Raw genomic sequence first — 18275 nt, 5'->3', positions numbered from 1 at the left:
ATCACTAGCACACGACTTGAGGTTTATAACCTATCATGTTGGCATATTCCTATTTTTGTGCCCATTCCAGTTAAATTTGGATTTGCATATGAGTTTTGAGAGTTCTCAATTGGTTGCATAACAACTTGGAAGCAATGACAGGCCCTTGTGCTGCTAGGTGGCACGAAGTTAAGATTGCACAAGTTCAGTCCATATGAGTTTGGATTTGTCACTAACCTTGTCTTGTGATTATGGTTTTGACAAATTCACATGGATAGGAACACATATACCATAAAATCTAAGTGTCATAAGGTTTCTCTCTGATTCATGAAAATGATGGTGAGGAAACGCTTTCACTAAGTGGTTTTAAGTAGATAGCAATTGTGATATTTGCATTCTCAAAGTCGTTAGTGGAGCGTGTGTGGTTAACCGGTACACTAACATGGACTTGTGAGGAATGTCAAAGGTCTAAACAATTAAGACTATGATTACGACATCCCTTTTCATAGTTCTGAAATTATTTAGACACACATGTGTGCTATCTAAGGAAAGGCATTTGATTTTGATAAACTTTTATCAAAGCATCTCGTATCAGAAATTTGAATTTGGTAAGAAAGTCAATTAAGTATTGATTTCTAGAAGTCCAGCTGATTTCTGAGTACATGTCAAAGCTAGTGGGAACATAAGTGTTATGCTAATAATCATCATGTTAGTGGGAGCATGATAATTATAATAAGTGTTGTAATTTAGCAATGTTAATTATAGCAAAACAAAAGTTTCAATTGGGAAAAGTTGTTTTGCTATACCTAAGGGAGAGGAAATTATACTTCATTTCAATCCTAAAAGCTTAGATTGAGATTTTAATCATCTTTAGTTAGGGATATATATATATATATATATATATATATATATATATATATATATATGAATTTTATGTTGGAATGGTTCAACTTAAGGAAATTCTATATATATTGCGTTCTCAATTTCGATTATGATTACAACATCCCTCTTCATAGTCGAATTATGAAAACATGGCAAATAAAAACAATGTAGCAAAAGACTGATCTAGGATCATGTCTTTATGTGAGACGTCATGAATCATGTCCCATATGCTTCGGATATAGGATCGATTGCATGTGCTATAATATTCATCTGTTATAAATTTTTCCAAATGCCTATGGAATTAAGAGAGAGAAAGTACTAGAACTGGATATGACTAAGGTGAATAACCAATTGTCGAGGACAATCTAAGGTTTACCAAAGATTGGTTGCTCATGGATAGTTGGAAGTATGGTGTAAATTTTTTGGAAAGGACCATATTGACATATTCTGAAAAGAGGCAATTCTTGTTCAGAAGTGATAATCAGAATGGGAATATGGAAATGTTTCATAGGTGGAAGTTATCCATTAATCTGTGTAAGATTAGAAAACTTAATGCAAGAAGGATGTTCAAAGGAATGTACTTTGAATTTGAGACTTCATTTCCATGGAATTGATCTCCATTGGAGTACTTTGTAATGTCTGTTGCCAAATCTTTGTGACTTTGTGCATAGTCATTACAAGAGGATCAATGCATTTGAGTTTAGAATCTAACAGATTTTGGTAAATGGCAGGAATTTAGAATTCTTACATTTACGATAAGGATTTGAGATTGTGAAATGAGAATCATTGTAATTATGTTCAATTGATATATTCCACAAAGTAAGGATCATAGACAAACATAGTGTGCATACTTGGTGTATGGCATAAATATAGTTTGGATAAACATAGTGTGCATGCTTAGAGCATGGCATGACTATTGTTTTGATTCAAGTATAAAGTTGATGATTTGAAACGTTATGCAATGAATAATGTGTAATAAATATGGTGATAAATAAAAGGTGTTCTATTTATATTCATAAGTTTTGAGACCATATTGGATTCAATTATTCTTGTGTTTCACTTTGCATGTTTTGACTTCCATAATAACTAGGTCATTCTTCCCGAATGACTAAGTTATTCAAACCATCCACAGTCGATAATACGTTGGAAGTAGGTATTAAGGCAAGACTGTCATGAAGTTGGCTTGTAGATGTCTAAGGTGTTGGACATAGCAAGAGTTGCTTCAACATTCATGAGTGCTCATAAGTTCTGAGTATTGGATTAAACCCACACTTATTTGACTTTCTTCATGGATTTTATCACGAGTGATCATGAGACAATAATATCTTATATTCTTCAAACCTTATATTCTTCAAACCTTATATTCTTCAAACCTTATATTCTTCAAACATAGAGATATGAGTTGTTGCCTATGACAAACATAGAGATATGAGTTGTTGCCTATGAGTTAGTTATACATTGATTGTACGAAAACGCATTGGTAACTCGATGTTATAAAACGTGTCTTTGTGTATGATTCAACGAGTGGTAGAACAAGCATATGAGTCGAAATTTATCCATTCCTTTTACCCTTGATGGGATAAAAGCGATATCTCTGGGCCCCTCGATGATTTAGTGATGACACCCCTAAGTGCTTGGCCAAGCTTGGACTGATTTGATTCGTTCAATTAGTCGTTTGTCATAAATCGGAAATCAGGAAACAACAAATGGATAGAGAGAATGATTATAATCCATGTCTCAGTCCATATGATATCTAGAATGGAGGAATATATGATCCCTTATCTAATTGACAAGTCATTGGCTAGATCAGAGTTCGACAATGACTTTAAGAGCTACGATTGCTAGTCGGGTTTTTGAGTCATACACAATAATAGTTTTAGACTTATCCAAGTGGGAGACTGTTGGATTAGTGTCTAAGTCCATAACTATAATTAGTATGTACTTGACCCGATTTGGCATGGTCCATTTGGGTTGCATGGCATCAGAACAATTGGATAGACAAAATGAGAAAAAGGATACTTATGATTTATATTAATATATTATAAGTTCTAATATATTAATATGAAATCACATTATTTAATTAGTATTGATCAAGAATTAATTTAGAATTAATTTAGTGATCAAAAGGAACTAATTAAGTATGGACTCTTATATATATATATATATATATATATATATATATATATATATATATATATATATATATATATATATATATATAAGGTGGGCCAAATTCATTTAGGTTGGGCTAAGCTTTCATGGATAGTCCATGGAGTGTTTAACCCATGGATCCTATGGAAATGAAAGGTCATGGGTATTAGGGTTTTTATGAATGTAACCCCAATCCTCCACACTATATAAAAAGGTCCCTAGCTCATGAAATGAGCACTAGTGTGTGTACACAAGAGGGTAAAACCGATTTGGTGCAAGTATCCTTATTCTCAAGTTATTCCAAGGGTTCTTGGTGTTGTGTGAACTATTTGAGGTGCAACACTTGGGGCACTAGGCTCTTAAAGATTCAAGACTTCAAGCTCCATCAAAATGTATGTCATTCTACTAGATTCTTGTAGTGTAGTTGCTTCACATTATGCTAGTTAGGATGAAACCTTGGAATATTGAATAATTGCATGTATAATAGAGAAAACATAGATCCAAGGTTTATAGGGTTGCATGTACACCATAGGAGTGTTAGAATGCTCAAATCCCATCAGATATGCTAGGCAGTATGTGTATTGTATGGTATGTGGTATGATGGGGGAACTCATTAAGCTTCGTGCTTACGGTTTTTAGTTTTGGTTTCAGGTACTTCTTTTGCAAAAGGAAAGGAGTCAACATGATCACAACGCATCACACTATATTTTCCGCAAATGAGATCTTTGGGATTATACTCTGATGATGTTTCATTATGACATGTTTTGATTATTGACATATTGGTTTTGATATGGGATGACACTATGAGTGTTTTTATACTTTTGGTTTTATACTAACTTAATTAAAAATGAAATTTTTGGTATTAAAATTTGGGATGTTACACTCCATATACATTGCAGACTCATGATTATGTTCATCATTTATAACCTTCAAGGTCCACATATTCAAGAGTTTGTGCCACATTGTCAACCAATTCCTTCAAATTTTCATGAGTGCTAAATACTCGACAAATAAAATATACTAAAATTATCTACAAGAAACAAACCGAATCAGTTTGAAAATTTGCTATATGATTCAATCATTATAGATATATTAATTTAGACAAACATATGATATATATAAAACTTTAGAATGTATTCAGTCGATCGATTGTATTATATGTACATAATTATAGAAGGAAACAAAACATCAAATCAATTTCTTTATTATTAAAAATAAAGTTAAACTTAAAAAGACATCAAATAAAATTAATTATTTTAATAATAATAAGAATAATAAATGACGAAAAAAAGCCAAAATATGTAAAATCAAAATAGGTTTAAAGACAACAAAATGACAAAAAATGGGTGCATGGAGGGGGTGCATACAAGAACCACATCTAATGGAGGTGTGGGGTGCAGTCCGGTGAAGTGGCGAATTATAGGATGATCGATGGAGAATAACGATTACTAGTAAAGGAGATGGGCGGTTGGACGATAAAAATTACTTTTTCTGCAGCTGAAATAAACTCTTCAGAATTTGTTGTTTTTCTAAACTCAAATACCGAGATAATTTAGTTAGATTTTTGGTTTTTTTATAGAGTTTTCAAGAGATATAGTACCTTTATCTCCTAATAAAATAAGATTTGTTTTATTTTTGGAGTGATTTTCTGGATTCTTGAATAATCGTTACATAGTTTCTTATTTAACTATTGAATTTTAAGAACTATAGCTTATTATAGGGGTCCTATCCGCCTATATTACAAATTTATTAAATATTTGATTTATTTAATATAGATAAACTACATATGTATAAGGTATAATGAACTTTAATAGGGGAGGCCATGGCCCTCCTAGCCCTAAAGAGCATCCGCCCCCACTATGTTTAAAGATAGTTCCCTTTCTATATGGTAAAACTTAATAATTTTTAGAATTTAAAATTTTAAATAGGAATGATTAAGAAAAAGGTGGTTTAACCTTAAATTCAGTTACACTAATTCAGAGAGTGGTTACAACTTACAAGGGTTTCTTGATGGATTGGTGCCATGCCAAGTGCCAGCCTATACCCCTCAATTTAGCAATCATTTCTTTGTTTTTTTTCCCTCCAACTCATCCCCATTTGCCAATTCTCTATTCATTTGGTCTTGGAAACTTCTCAAACAACTAGCATAATGACTCGTTCCAAATATCCAATTTAAAAACGCCAAATATCACTCGTTGCTGCTTTGATTCATTCTCGATTGTTTCATAACTGTTTCCTTCGCCTTTTGAGTTTTGATCCTTATTCTTCATGTCCCCTGGATATCATCGATCTGATGATCTCTTGAAAAAGGCTTTGTCTCTTTTAGTAAAATTCGATTAGGATTTGAATCTTTTGTTGGATTTCGTATCGGATTTCGGAAATCGAGCCGAAAACATAGCATATTCTTGGTTAGAGATTATGGATTTGGATAATATAGAGTGTGTATCATCTTCCAATAGAGTAGAAGGTGCAGAGATCCAAAATTTCGGTCCGAAGCCTCGTAATAACACGGGAATGCCTCCTGCTACAAGTGTTCATGAACTGTTGGAGTGCCCAGTTTGCACCGGTTCAATGTACCCTCCAATTCATCAGGTTTTGATCTATTACCTTAATTCTTGAATCATGGTGTTTTCTTGATTTGATTACAAGTATAAATGTATAATTAGGGCAAGTTCATCGCAATTTGATCCCATGTCTGAGTTTTTGTATCAAAACGGGAACCGATTACTTAGCCCTAAATCACAGACTAATTAACGAACATTCACCATCGAAACAGAAAAACTTAAAATGAATTTGTGATGGTAGATTTTGTGGTTGTGCCATTTGTAGTTATGAAATATGGTTTGGTTTGGTGCAGTGTCTGAATGGGCACACGTTATGCTCGACCTGTAAAACACAAGTGCACAACCGATGCCCAACTTGCAGACAAGAACTGGGAGATATCAGATGTTTAGCATTGGAGAAAGTTGCAGAATCTCTTGAACTCCCATGCAGATATTACTCATTAGGATGCCCAGAAACATTCCCGTATTACAGCAAGCTGAAACACGAAATGTCATGCAACTTCAGACCTTATAACTGCCCATACGCTGGATCAGAATGCTCAGTCACGGGTGATATTCCTTTTCTTGTTACACATCTGAGAGACGACCATAAAGTAGACATGCACACAGGCTGTACCTTTAACCATCGTTATGTTAAATCTAACCCACGTGAAGTTGAAAACGCCACCTGGATGCTGACTGTAAGACAGACAGACTTAACACCTTTCTTTCTTTCTGTTTAAAACAAAAGAAAAGAGTTTTGTGTTTGATTTCAGGTGTTCAATTGTTTTGGAGAGTATTTCTGTCTGCATTTTGAAGCGTTTCAGTTGGGAGTGGCGCCTGTGTACATGGCGTTTGTGCGGTTTATGGGTGATGAGGTGGCGGCTCGAAACTACAGCTACAGTTTAGAGGTTGGAGGGAATGGAAGGAAGCTGATTTGGGAAGGAACACCGAGGAGCATAAGAGATAGTCATAGGAAGGTGAAGGACAGTCATGATGGGCTCATAATACAGAGAAACATGGCACTTTTTTTCTCAGGTGGTGACAGGAAGGAGCTCAAACTCAGAGTTACAGGGAGGATATGGAAAGAACAACAACAACAGACCAATACTACTACTACCACTACTACAGATGCTGCTGCTGGGGTGCTCTGCATACCCATACCCAACCAATTTATATGACTCGATATCATCTTATCTTTTTTACACGTCTCTTGTGGTTGTACCTTAACAACATTTACATATCTCGAATGTAATGTGTGGAGTTGAAGATAGATAGATAGATGCATATTTTTGCCAGGTCAACCACAGTCCAATCCTATTGTGCATACCGCAAACAAACATTGAGAAAACATATAAGAATTTGTTTCTTGTTTCCATATGTACATATTTCAATTCCTTTCAAAATAATTCATTCTTCGTACCAACAAAAAGGTGGCTTAAAAAGTCCTTGTTGTTTTTGCTAATTACTAATCCAAGAAACGTCATCAACTTAGACCATATTTGTTTCAAATTTACTTGTTGTATTTTCATTCACGTTTGAGAAGTGATGATATCATGTCCTTATTGCTATGTTTCTATACAGTTGTGTCTCAAAACCATTTAATTAATTGTCAGGGGGGGCGCATCTTTATAAGGGCCAGCTGATTTATTACAGCCCAACATTTTTTATGCAAATCAGGCCTGAATATTTAAACTTAGGGTTGTGCTCTCCAATAATCCGAACCAGAACTCCAAAAGTCCAACGATCGTCAACAATCATGGCCCCTGCTCGTCAGTCGGCCCGCTCAAACCCTCGCTCAATCCTTCGCTGATCAGTGATCACCGCTCGTCCGCTCCCCGCTGGAATCAATCAGGTATGTTCTCCCTTCTCAGTTCTCTCTATTTCTCTCTTATCGCTTCTCCTGTTCAGTGTTCTGTTTTCTCCATCAGAAAAACCGAATCAATCCTTTATTGATGTAGGATCAGATTCAAAACAAATTGTTGCATAATTTTGCTCATGATAGATGAATAATGCAGAATATAGGTAATGGAGAATTGGAAATTATTTGACCAGAAAGTCAATGCATCGTAAATTGTGATCTCCACCCTATTTGAACTTTTTTAGTTCTCCAATATACGTCTAATTTTCAGAAGAGAATACTCCTCACAACTTCCATAGTCGGTACTAATTTATCCGATCCCATTTCCAAATCAGTCACTATCGACATGTCGGAACTTTTGCTGATCACAAAATCGTATCTTTTCTGAGGTTCGATTCGGTTTTCATAAGTTTTTTAATGCTTATCATTTAATTACAGCAGTTTTCCATCAACAAATCGATTTGCGTGGGGTTTTATGGTAGGGTTTATTTCAATCCTCTTAGATTGAATCGGTTTCGTTTTTTAGTTTATTGTTTTTTTTTAACGGCATTGACGAAACCAAGGTATCCGCTCGGTATCACTGATTGTAGGAAACTTATTGCATTGGATTGCGTCGTACTGCCTTTGTGTTATCAATGTTGTATTTGCGATTCATGATTAATCTCTTTGCCGTTTGTTTTGTTTGTTTCTTTCTGCGGTTGTAATTCTTAGTGTTTGGGCGATAAAACCTAATAAAATCTCACTTAATCAAACCCCCAAAAGGAAATTAAGCTTCAAAAATATCATATAGAAGTAGAAACCTTTTTAGATCACTTTTGGGATATGCATTTGGCCTAAAGTTAATTCCCAAACAATACTTTTGATCTATCAAGTCATATGTTAAGTTATTGGAAATTAAAATTAGTTTTTTCTGGCATTATCATTTCCAATAATTAAAGAGTTTTATGCTTGTTAATCCATAAGTTCTTCAACTGTTGGCTGATTTTCTCTTTTCAAAAAAAAAAAAAAAACTGTTGGCTAATTTTTGTTTGCTGAAGTGTCAAGTAGTTGGTTGTTTTAGCATCCTAATTGAGTTCCAATATAATAATTCACTAAAATGGATATGGTCATGTGGCCTTGTGTGTCTGAATCATTGAACTTCAAATGCTATTTTCCTTGTGGGTGATTCAAATGGAAAAAAAATGATGTCTGTTTCTTTCTAATCAAATCCATCTTTACTTAGGAGTTGTTGCTGGCTTTTTCTGCAGAGTCATATATGTAATGAGTAAGTAATTGCTTAGGCAGTTCATCCACCAAATTGTGTGTGATCTGATCCCTCTTGGACATCGAAGAAGATTTGTGATGGTTACAATGATGATATTGAATTTTATAGTTTGATTGTTGTGGTAAACACGTGAATCTGATGCAATCCGGTGAAAACAAGAAGTTGAAATACTCGAATTTGACATGCAAGAGCAAGATGCCTCAGCCAGACAGTGTTGATGAGCAGATTCCTTTTTCAATTGAGAAGATAGTGCAGTACCCATTACCCGGTTACGGTTCTCCAACTTCAGTTAATTTTAGTCCTGATGATAATCTTATATCTTACTTGTATAGTCCGGATCAAACATTAAACAGAAAAGTCTTCATCTTTGATCTCACAACTTGTAAGCAAGAAGTGTTTTTTAGCCCACCCGATGGTGGTCTTGATGAAGATAATCTATCAGAAGAAGAGAAGTTTAGAAGGGAAAGATCAAGAGAGCGTGGTTTGGGGGTGACACGCTATGAATGGGTGAAAACAAGCTCCAAGAAGACCACAATCATGGTGCCTTTGCCTGCTGGGGTTGGTGTCCTTTTCTTTTACTATTTTATACTTGATGAATTATTTCTTTTTCTTTTATTTTTTATGGCATTACTTTTTTTTTTTTTTGCAGATATATTTCATGGATCGTTCTTTACAACCACAGCTGAAGCTTCCCAGTGATACCTCTCCCATTGTTGATCCACATCTTTCTCCGGATGGTACTATGCTTGCTTATGTAAGAAACCATGAACTACACGCATTAGATCTTTTGTACAACAGGTCCAAACGCTTGACATCTGGCGCTAATGGGACCACTAAGGTTAGGCAATGTAACTGCATGACCAAAAGCTGTGTTTACTTGTATGACTATAACAATCTGTTTGTTGTTTTATGATGACAGACACATGCTGTAGCCGAGTATATCGCACAGGTAAGAGTCACACACCCAAATTGGTTGTTAATTTTATATATATCTGTTTTGGCGTATGGAAATGAGCTTGTTTTGAGGTTGTTTTGTAGGAAGAGATGGATCGAAGGAATGGTTACTGGTGGTCCCCAGACAGCAAATGCATAGCTTTTACGGAGGTGGATTCATCTGAAATACCTGTTTACAGAATCATGCACCAGGGTAAGACTACAACCGGTTCAGAGGCTCAAGAAGAACACGCCTACCCTTTTGCGGGGGCCACAAATGTGAAGGTCCGTCTTGGTGTTGTCCCTGTTATTGGTGGGGCCGTCACCTGGATGGATCTTTGCTGCGGTGGGAGTGGGACCGATGGTGAAAACGAGTATTTAGCTAGAGTCAACTGGATGCATGGAAATGCCGTGATCGCCCAAGTATTAAACAGGTCTCATTCCAAACTTAAGCTCCTCAAGTTTGACATCAAAACAGGCAAAGGAAAATGCATCTTTGTTGAAGAACACGACAAGTGGATCAATCTGCACGATTGCTTCACGCCTTTGGATAAAGGAGGCGGGTTTTTATGGGCCAGTGAAAAAACTGGATATAGACATGTTTATCTGCATGATGAAAACGGTGTGTGCATGGGACCCATAACGCAAGGTGAATGGATGGTTGAACAGATTGTCGGGGTGAATGAAGCCTCCGGGTTCATATATTTCACCGGAACCTTAGACGGGCCTCTCGAGTGTCATCTTTATCGTGCTAAACTGTCTCTTCCAGCAAATGAATTAGAAAGGCCGGTGAAGCTGACACCTGGTAAGGGAAAACACATTGTGGTGCTTGATCATCAGATGCAGAAATTTGTAGATATTCATGAGTCTCTGGATTCGCCTCCTAGAGTGTCACTCTGCTCGTTGCATGATGGGTCCCTGATTAGGTGTCTTTATGAGCAACAAGCGGCTACAATCCCAAGAGTGAAGAAATTACAGATCGACCCTCCAAAGATGTTTGAAATCCAAGCGAAAGACGGGACGCTTCTATACGGGGCTTTATATAAACCGGACGAAGCAAAATTCGGACCTCCGCCTTATAAAACCATGATTGCTGTGTATGGTGGTCCGGGTGTACAGCTTGTGAGCGATTCGTGGGCCAACACTGTTGATATGAGAGCTCAGTTTCTTAGAAGTAAAGGCATCCTAGTATGGAAGGTTAGTCCAAAAACCTTTTAGCTTAAAGCCTTAAAGTGGTATCTATAATAAATATGCTAAAATGTGTTGTTGTTGTTGTTATAGATGGATAACAGGGGTAGCTTGAGGCGAGGGCTGGAGTTTGAAAGTGCAGTGAAGTACAATTTTGGGCGTTATGACGCGGAGGACCAGGTGGCGGGAGCGGAATGGCTGATAAAAGAAGGGCTGGCGAAAGCGGAGCACATTGGGCTGTACGGGTGGAGCTACGGAGGATACCTGTCGGCCATGGCACTGTGTCGGTTTCCGGAGATGTTCAGGTGTGGGGTTGCCGGTGCGCCTGTGAGCTCATGGGACGGGTATGATTCGTTTTACACAGAGAAGTATATGGGTATGCCGGATGAAAACAAAACGGGTTATTGGTTCGGGTCGGTGATGAACCATGTGGGCAAGATGAAAGGGAAGCTTTTGTTGGTTCACGGGTTGATTGATGAGAATGTTCATTTCAGGCATACGGCCCGCCTTTTGAATGCCTTGGTGGCTGCTCGCAAGCCGTACGAGCTGTTGCTGTTCCCGGATGCACGCCATATGCCTCGCCCTCTCAAGGATCGCCTTTACATGGAACAAAGAATTTGGGACTTCATTCAAACCGCTTTATGAATAACTATTTTTTTTTTTTTTTTTCTCAGCTCACCTGTTTTACTTTTATTTTATGACCATATAATATACAAAAATATGATGGATTGGATGGTGTTGGACTCAAACAAGATTTCATTTCTCAACCTCCAGCTGGTTCTTTTTATTAATTAATTAATTAATTAAAAAAAAAAAACTTACAAAATCAGAAATATAAATTACGTACAAATACTTGCGAGGAAGGTAAAGTAAAATTAAAATATAGTTATGGTGAGAGGGCATTTGAGTTGTGGAGATTGCGTTGGTGATGGATGGTCCATTTAGTTTCTGTTTTTAAAACGTCAAGCTTATCTCATTTTTCTTCTCTTCTGTTCTGTGATAAGTCACTTATGTAATTCGTTTTTTCAGTATGAATGGGCCGACGTGTCATCTAAAATCATTCATAAATTTGATTTGACTTGTAAATTATATTTTGATTTTTTTTCTCTTTTATGATGGTTGTGACCACTAGTGGATGCTACCCAAACTACCCTTTGTGCACCACCATACCATAATTGTATTGTTTTGTTTTCGAATTCAGCTTTATAAATAATAAATAACTTTTTAGAATGATATATGCAAAAAAAAAAACCAAGTGTTATTGTTATGTTTAATACTTTTTTCATGCACCAGCACCACCGTTATTGTTTATTCATAGGCCAACAACGTCAAGTTCTCTCTTCCGGTCAAGATTTCATATAAACCAGGCCATGACCAATTGACCATACATAGGATCCAAAGTTCTCCTATTTTCGGGAAATATATCCAACAACACGATCCAAAGTGCAGACTTCGATTACATGTACACAAAACTTTTCCAACATCATAGACACAATCGACATACTTAAACATGTATAAATTTAATATACAACTGGTTTTTGCATAAAATTTATAAAAGAACAAGTTGGTTTGAGATGATTTAAAACTGAACGTCGAGATTTGCATGCTAAAAAAATAATTATGTAGGATAGATAAACACCACCCTTAATACAATTATAGTTTGTGAAAAAAAAAAAAAAGTAAGAATTTCCTACTACCAACTCGGATATTCAATTTCATGGGTAATCTTATCTTATATATAACGGTACGTAGTTGTTGAAAATTCTTTGATATCAACATATATGATTTTCCGAGATCGATTGGATTGTTGGGGTTTATTTCATATGTAATTTTTGTTACTCAAAAGACATAATCTTTATACATAAAATAAAATATGTTCCTGTGATTCATGTACATGTCATGCATGATGTCATATAATTAAAAAGAACGTTTTAAAAATATTATATAAATGGATATTATCCTTACTTTGCACCTAACTATTCTGTAGTTATGTTATTAAGGCATAATGGCATTTAAAAAATAAATAAAACATGTAAACAAAACAGAATTTTGGCATTATATATAACCACTGAAGTAGTAGTTTTAGAGAATTGATTACATTTGTAAAATTCAAACTTAAAACTCTTAATTTTTTACCACAGACCAACCTCTGTTTCGTATCTTTCCTTCCGCCCTAGCTCCTAAAATAATTTAACATTACTTCAAATTTGTTTCAAACATATATGTTTGTGTTCTTTTTTTATAACAGTTTATTTTTAAGTTTATTCCTTTGTTGTAATTATTACAAAATGATAACAACACTAAGTTTAATCTCTGTGCCAAAAAGTATTTAAACATGTAACTAAAATATTTTATCATTGATGTTTATTATTCTGGTTGAGAGCAAAGAATGAAAATCCAAAAAGATAAAGTATTGTGGGTCAAACTTAAGTTTGAAGTAACAATATACTAAAATAGACAACGTTAACTTCATTCTCAAATGTCCGCTCGCTTTCATCCTCATCTTTTATCACATATATAGGATGATATATATAAGTTTAATAACGTAACGCCCCAAGTCCTCATTAATAAATAAATAACCTCTCCAGACAAATTAAAGACGTTTCCCAAACCACATGTACAATGAACAGTCCTTCCCTTCCTAATGGTATGCATTTCAATTTGTTAAGAATAGTTTTAGACAGCTTTGGTCGACAAGATCAGTTTCATCTGTGAATTCGTTATTTTAGAATACCTATAAATTAAAGTTAGTTAGTTATCTTGTAAGATTATAAAATATGGATATTTTTCAAACATTAGCTTATCTATTCTATATAGCCTAATGCTAATTATTATATTTTCCTTAGTTACAGGGCATAATTCATAAGGAAGTTCGAGTTTGTAAATTGGTCCATTTGTATTTTGTATTTTGTATTTTGTATTTTGTAAGTGGAGTAGAGTGGAGTGGAGTGAAGGTTTGGTTTGGTCATTGGTGATGGTGAAGTAACTAGTGGTGGACTGTTGAGTGGTGGGCCTGTCACCGGCTGTCCTTCAACTTGCCCAAACTTAATTGGTCCATTTATCCGTTTAATTGTCACAACCACTCTATTATTATTAAATTCACTTTTCTATTTAATATTTTTATTTTATTTTTGGAATTATTCCAAATAATAATAATAATAATAACAAAGATAAAGGTTTCACTTTCAAATTAAGGCTCCATCTATAAATCCATAGGGTAAAGGAACATGACCATACATTCTTTTTAGGCCTAATCATATAAAAGTCAAATATTTATCGTTTTGCGTATTTATGGGAAAAAATTACAAATTTAGGCAAATATGTTAATTATTTTGTGGAAAAAAAAAAAAAATCCAAATTACATTTTTAGCCATCAAAATCACAAATGGATTAAGCTCATCTGTGATTTTAGCAAGCCATCTGCGAACGTACAAATCGTTAAAACACAATCTTGTTTTAGTGACTTGTATATCTGCAGATGTTTTTTTTGCTGTATAAATACCTGCTTTGTTTGCTTAAAATCACACATGGACTAAGCGTATCTGCGATTTCCTCTCATTCGAACTGCGATTTCAATTTTTTTTTTAATTTTTTATTTTAACTATGAAATAAATAGGGATTGACTACTAACTCGTCCATAATCACAGATGGGCTAAGAAAATCGTTTATTAGAGAGAGTTTCTCAATGAAAAATAGTGAAAAATGAAACAATTTTTTTTGTGTTTTTATACTTAGCACAACTATGTTCATAGATGAGTTTCTATGTTTACAGATGGACTAGTCCATCTGTGAATATACAAGTCGCTAAAGCCCGACAATGCTTTAGTGACTTGTACGCTCGTAGATGGGTAGCCAAAGTTGCAGATGAGATTAATCCATCTGCGATTTTGATGGCTAAAAATGTAATTTGGATTTTTTGGCTATTTTTTACAAAGTAATTAACATTATTGGTTAATTTTGCAATTTTCTCTATTTATGGTCATTAATCCTAGAGGCTTGCTATTTTCTTTTCTTTCAATTTTACCAATTTTTTTCTGGTTTATTTTGTAACCTTACATATATGTCAAACTAATTAAGGGTTTAATAAACCAGAAAAAAAATGGTAAAACTAAACATCCATGTCATCTTAAAACTTTTAATAAACCACAAAGCGCAAAAGGGTAAACTTGAAAAACAAAAAACAAAGTTGCAAATTTCTAGTTTTAATGAACCGAAAATATGTAAAAGGATAAACCCAAACATTTATGTAAAACTTAAGGATTTTTATTATAACATCCCAAAATTTAAGACCAAAAAATTCATTTTAAATTTAATAATTATAAAACCATTTGTCTGAAAACATCTATAGCATCAACTCATATCAAAACCAATATATCAATAGTGAAAACATGTCATGATAAAACAACATCAGAGTATAACTCCCAAAGATCTCATGTACGAAAAACTTAGTGTGATGCGCTGCGATCATGCTGACTCCTTTCCATTCGAAGAGGAAGTACCTGAAACCAAAATTGAAAACCATAAACACAAAGCTTAGTGAGTTCCCACATCATACCACATACCATACAATAAACATAATGCCTAGCATATCCGAGCGCTGGCCTACCCCTTCGGTCTCTTTCAACCGGTAATCGTCTAGCATATCAGGTTGCTGGCCTACCCCATCGGTCTCTTTCAACCGGTAATCGCCTAGCATATTATGGTGTTGTCCTACCCATTCAGTCTCTTTCAACCGTTAACTACCTAGCATATCTGGGTGTCGGCCTACCCCTTTAATCTCTTTCAACCGATAACGGGGACTATTTCACCCCCTACACTACCACATATCATCCTAGTACATAAACATATAAGTCACATAATGCCTAGCACATCTCGGTGATGGGCTACCCCTTCGGTCCTTCGACCGGTTACAGAGTCTATCCCACCCCTCCTACCTTATCACATAATATCATAGCATACTAGCACATAAAGCATAACTGGTAGTGGCATACCGGAAAATTATCACAAAGACAACCATCTCTACTATAATCAACTACTAGTGGGTCGACATTAGTGCCTTCGACCCACTTCTACTGGAAGGTAACTCACCTCAAATGTTGTAAAGTAGCTGGACAGTCCTCAGCTCTGAAGTCAACCCCACTCAAACTCCTACACATAAAAGATGCCCTTTAATTATCCTTTCATACTCATAACCCCTTAAGGGTCAACTTTGGTCAAAGTTAAAGTCAACATTCCGAGTTGACTCAACTCATTGAGTTGGCCCTTCAACTTGCCGAGTCCATAAATCATAAAACCCTAAAATCGTGATCCAACTCGTCGAGTTCTTTCATGAACTCGTCGAGTTCCTCCTATCAACAAAATCGGGACTTTCCAAATCAACTCGTCGAGTCTGTCGTTGAACTCGTCGAGTCCTTCCTCTAACAGAATCGGGACACTTCGACTCAACTCATCGAGTTCCTTTATGAACTCATCAAGTTCTTCAGTCTATTAAGCCTTCTTAATGCATTGAGCCATTATTCTTCGAATCTAAGTCCCATAATCCAGATCTGGGCTGAATACTCATCTAGTAAGGTAAAGTTTCCGACTTTACCCATTAAGACCATCCTAGAAGAAATGAGCTCTAACCCTAAATCAAAATGGCTTAGATCCAACTCCAAAAGCCATCAAAACTTCAAGATAAGTCGTGGGGGTCATAGATCTAGACTCTAGGGATGGTTTGGTTACGTAAAGTTCTTATATTTACTTGCATGCATGGCCTACTTGGCTCAAAAGACCAAAAAGATGGTCTAAAAGTTGCATGAGACTTCCATGACCATAAAGTTAGCGCTTTTATGCCATGAAGTCCCATCAAGACCCTAGATTTGAAGGGTTTGCCCACAAAGGGCATCCGAATCCCATAAACCAATATTCTTGGACCAAAACAAGAAGAAAACATCCTAAAACTAGATCTAAGCATGCTATTGACAAGGTAGGAGCTTTATACCTCAGATGAACCAGAAATGAAGCCCAACTTCTGGATCTACTCTCCTCCTACACGTCCTTAATTGCTCCTTCTTCAAGTACCTTCTTCTTCAAAATCACCAGGAATAGACAAAAATTGGCTCAAAACTCTCAAAAGTGAATTAGGGTTTTAAGGCTAGGGTTTGTGACAATGGAGGTTGGAAATGAGGTCAGCTTATGGGGATTAAGATATTTAAATAGGGTGCAAAACCTTGAAAATTAGGGTTTCATTTTGTCAGTCTATTCGTCGAGTTGAGGGTTCTCAACTCGTCGAGTAGACTTCTTAACTTGCGTCCTAATTACATCCCTACTCGACCAGTTTGGGGCCTCCAACTTGTCGAGTTTCTATACAAAAATAAATAAATTATGATTTTAAATAATACCAGAAACAGGCGTAACATTTATATGATTAGACCTTCATTTTATTATAACGTCAATGCATGTAAGTATGGTGTATACATGATCATGATGGTGCATATATATTATATATATGTGGTTTGTAGTTGGAGTCTTTGTATGGTTTGAATTGACTATAATGCATGTAGAATGAGCCATGTATTTTTTTATTATTATTTTTTTCGTAAACGTATCTCGTTTAAGGTCATTTAGTATGGAAGAAAAAAAGATGATCATGGATCAAAGAAACCTGACAGACCCGTATTGCATCAGCCTAAATATTTAGCGTCTTTTAAGTCGAAACTGTATTAATTAATAGGTTACCCAAATGGCCAAATTACTTCACCTGCCTTTTTTGTATGGTATTTTGAAGTGAAGGTGGAGAACGGGTCAACTGCAACCAACCTAATAATGACATGTCCCGTGTCCCAACCATGTTATCTGTTTTTATTTTGTGGAAAATTAATTAGCTTGCTAACAACGAAGTAACGTGACATGTCCAACCTATATATATATATATATATATATATATATATATATATATATATATATATATATATATATATATATATATATATATATATAATGAATGATTAGGGCAACACATATTTGAACCAATGAAAACATGACAACACATCACTTCCATAATAACTTCCACAATACATTACTTGTGAAGAAAGAAATGGACACGTGTCATTTGATTATTGGTTCCGGTAGATGTTGCCCTAGTTATTTGTTTTCTATAGAACTCATTCCTATATATATATATATATATATATATATATATATATATATATATATATATATTACAGCCCCACCTAAGCTTAGGTACTAAACCTCTTGAAAATACATTGTTTTACTATAATAAAGATTACGGTTAATGGATTCACGGTTAATACTTCAAGATGTAAATTCAAGATCGACACAATAGAGTTTAGGGTTTAGGGTTTAGGGTTAAGGTTTAGGGTTTAGGGATTAGATTTAGGGTTTAGGGTTTAGGTTTAGGGTTTAAATTTAGGGTTTAGGGTTTAGGTTTAGGGTTTAGTAGTTCACTTGGGTGAAGTAATAAATAAACGAT

At 35.2% G+C, this 18275-nt stretch overlaps 2 protein-coding genes and 1 long non-coding RNA gene across 6 annotated transcripts; 2 read left to right on the top strand and 1 right to left on the bottom strand.

The window, feature by feature from the left end:
* The first annotated feature begins 5052 nt into the window (after positions 1-5052).
* Positions 5053-6935, top strand: LOC111888816 (E3 ubiquitin-protein ligase SINAT3). Its single transcript, XM_023884931.3, has 3 exons — positions 5053-5604; positions 5870-6256; positions 6332-6935. Exons 1-3 carry the CDS (start codon positions 5431-5433, stop codon positions 6734-6736), a joined length of 966 nt encoding a protein of 321 aa, XP_023740699.1. The 5' UTR covers positions 5053-5430; the 3' UTR covers positions 6737-6935.
* A 287-nt stretch (positions 6936-7222) lies between these two features.
* LOC111888815 (uncharacterized) lies at positions 7223-11568 on the top strand. Of its 4 annotated transcripts, none has more exons than XM_023884929.3 (7): positions 7223-7410; positions 7574-7805; positions 8664-9238; positions 9330-9518; positions 9600-9629; positions 9719-10810; positions 10895-11568. In XM_023884929.3, the coding sequence occupies exons 3-7, from the start codon at positions 8819-8821 to the stop codon at positions 11444-11446; spliced, it is 2283 nt and encodes a 760-aa protein (XP_023740697.1). In that variant the 5' UTR covers positions 7223-7410; positions 7574-7805; positions 8664-8818; the 3' UTR covers positions 11447-11568. The 4 variants fall into 4 exon arrangements, with proteins under 4 accessions (XP_023740697.1, XP_023740694.1, XP_023740693.1 ...); XM_023884926.3 differs by having other exon boundaries at positions 7517-7805; XM_023884925.3 differs by lacking the exon at positions 7574-7805.
* Positions 11569-15098: 3530 nt separating this feature from the next.
* Positions 15099-17691, bottom strand: LOC128132133 (uncharacterized). Its single transcript, XR_008230074.1, has 2 exons — positions 16785-17691; positions 15099-15300 (listed from the first exon to the last, which is right to left on the bottom strand). It is a non-coding gene; the product is annotated as an uncharacterized LOC128132133 (long non-coding RNA).
* Positions 17692-18275: the final 584 nt, after the last annotated feature.

Source organism: Lactuca sativa, chromosome 2 (genome assembly GCF_002870075.4).
Source record: "Lactuca sativa cultivar Salinas chromosome 2, Lsat_Salinas_v11, whole genome shotgun sequence".
Taxonomy (NCBI): domain Eukaryota; kingdom Viridiplantae; phylum Streptophyta; class Magnoliopsida; order Asterales; family Asteraceae; genus Lactuca; species Lactuca sativa.
The sequence above is the reverse complement of the archived record's forward strand: the minus strand, read 5'-3'. Positions and strand labels throughout refer to the sequence as shown.

What these genes read in the sequence shown, in the direction of transcription:
- LOC111888815 (XM_023884925.3), top strand. Translation starts at nt 8,819, where the DNA reads ATGCAATCCGGTGAAAACAAGAAGTTGAAATACTCGAATTTGACATGC. An exon ending in TGGTGCCTTTGCCTGCTGGG is followed by an intron (nt 9,239 to 9,329) that starts GTTGGTGTCCTT and finishes TTTTTTTTGCAG; the next exon opens with ATATATTTCATGGATCGTTC. An exon ending in TAGCCGAGTATATCGCACAG is followed by an intron (nt 9,630 to 9,718) that starts GTAAGAGTCACA and finishes GTTGTTTTGTAG; the next exon opens with GAAGAGATGGATCGAAGGAA.
- LOC111888816 (XM_023884931.3), top strand. Translation starts at nt 5,431, where the DNA reads ATGGATTTGGATAATATAGAGTGTGTATCATCTTCCAATAGAGTAGAA. An exon ending in TGTACCCTCCAATTCATCAG is followed by an intron (nt 5,605 to 5,869) that starts GTTTTGATCTAT and finishes GGTTTGGTGCAG; the next exon opens with TGTCTGAATGGGCACACGTT. An exon ending in ACGCCACCTGGATGCTGACT is followed by an intron (nt 6,257 to 6,331) that starts GTAAGACAGACA and finishes GTTTGATTTCAG; the next exon opens with GTGTTCAATTGTTTTGGAGA.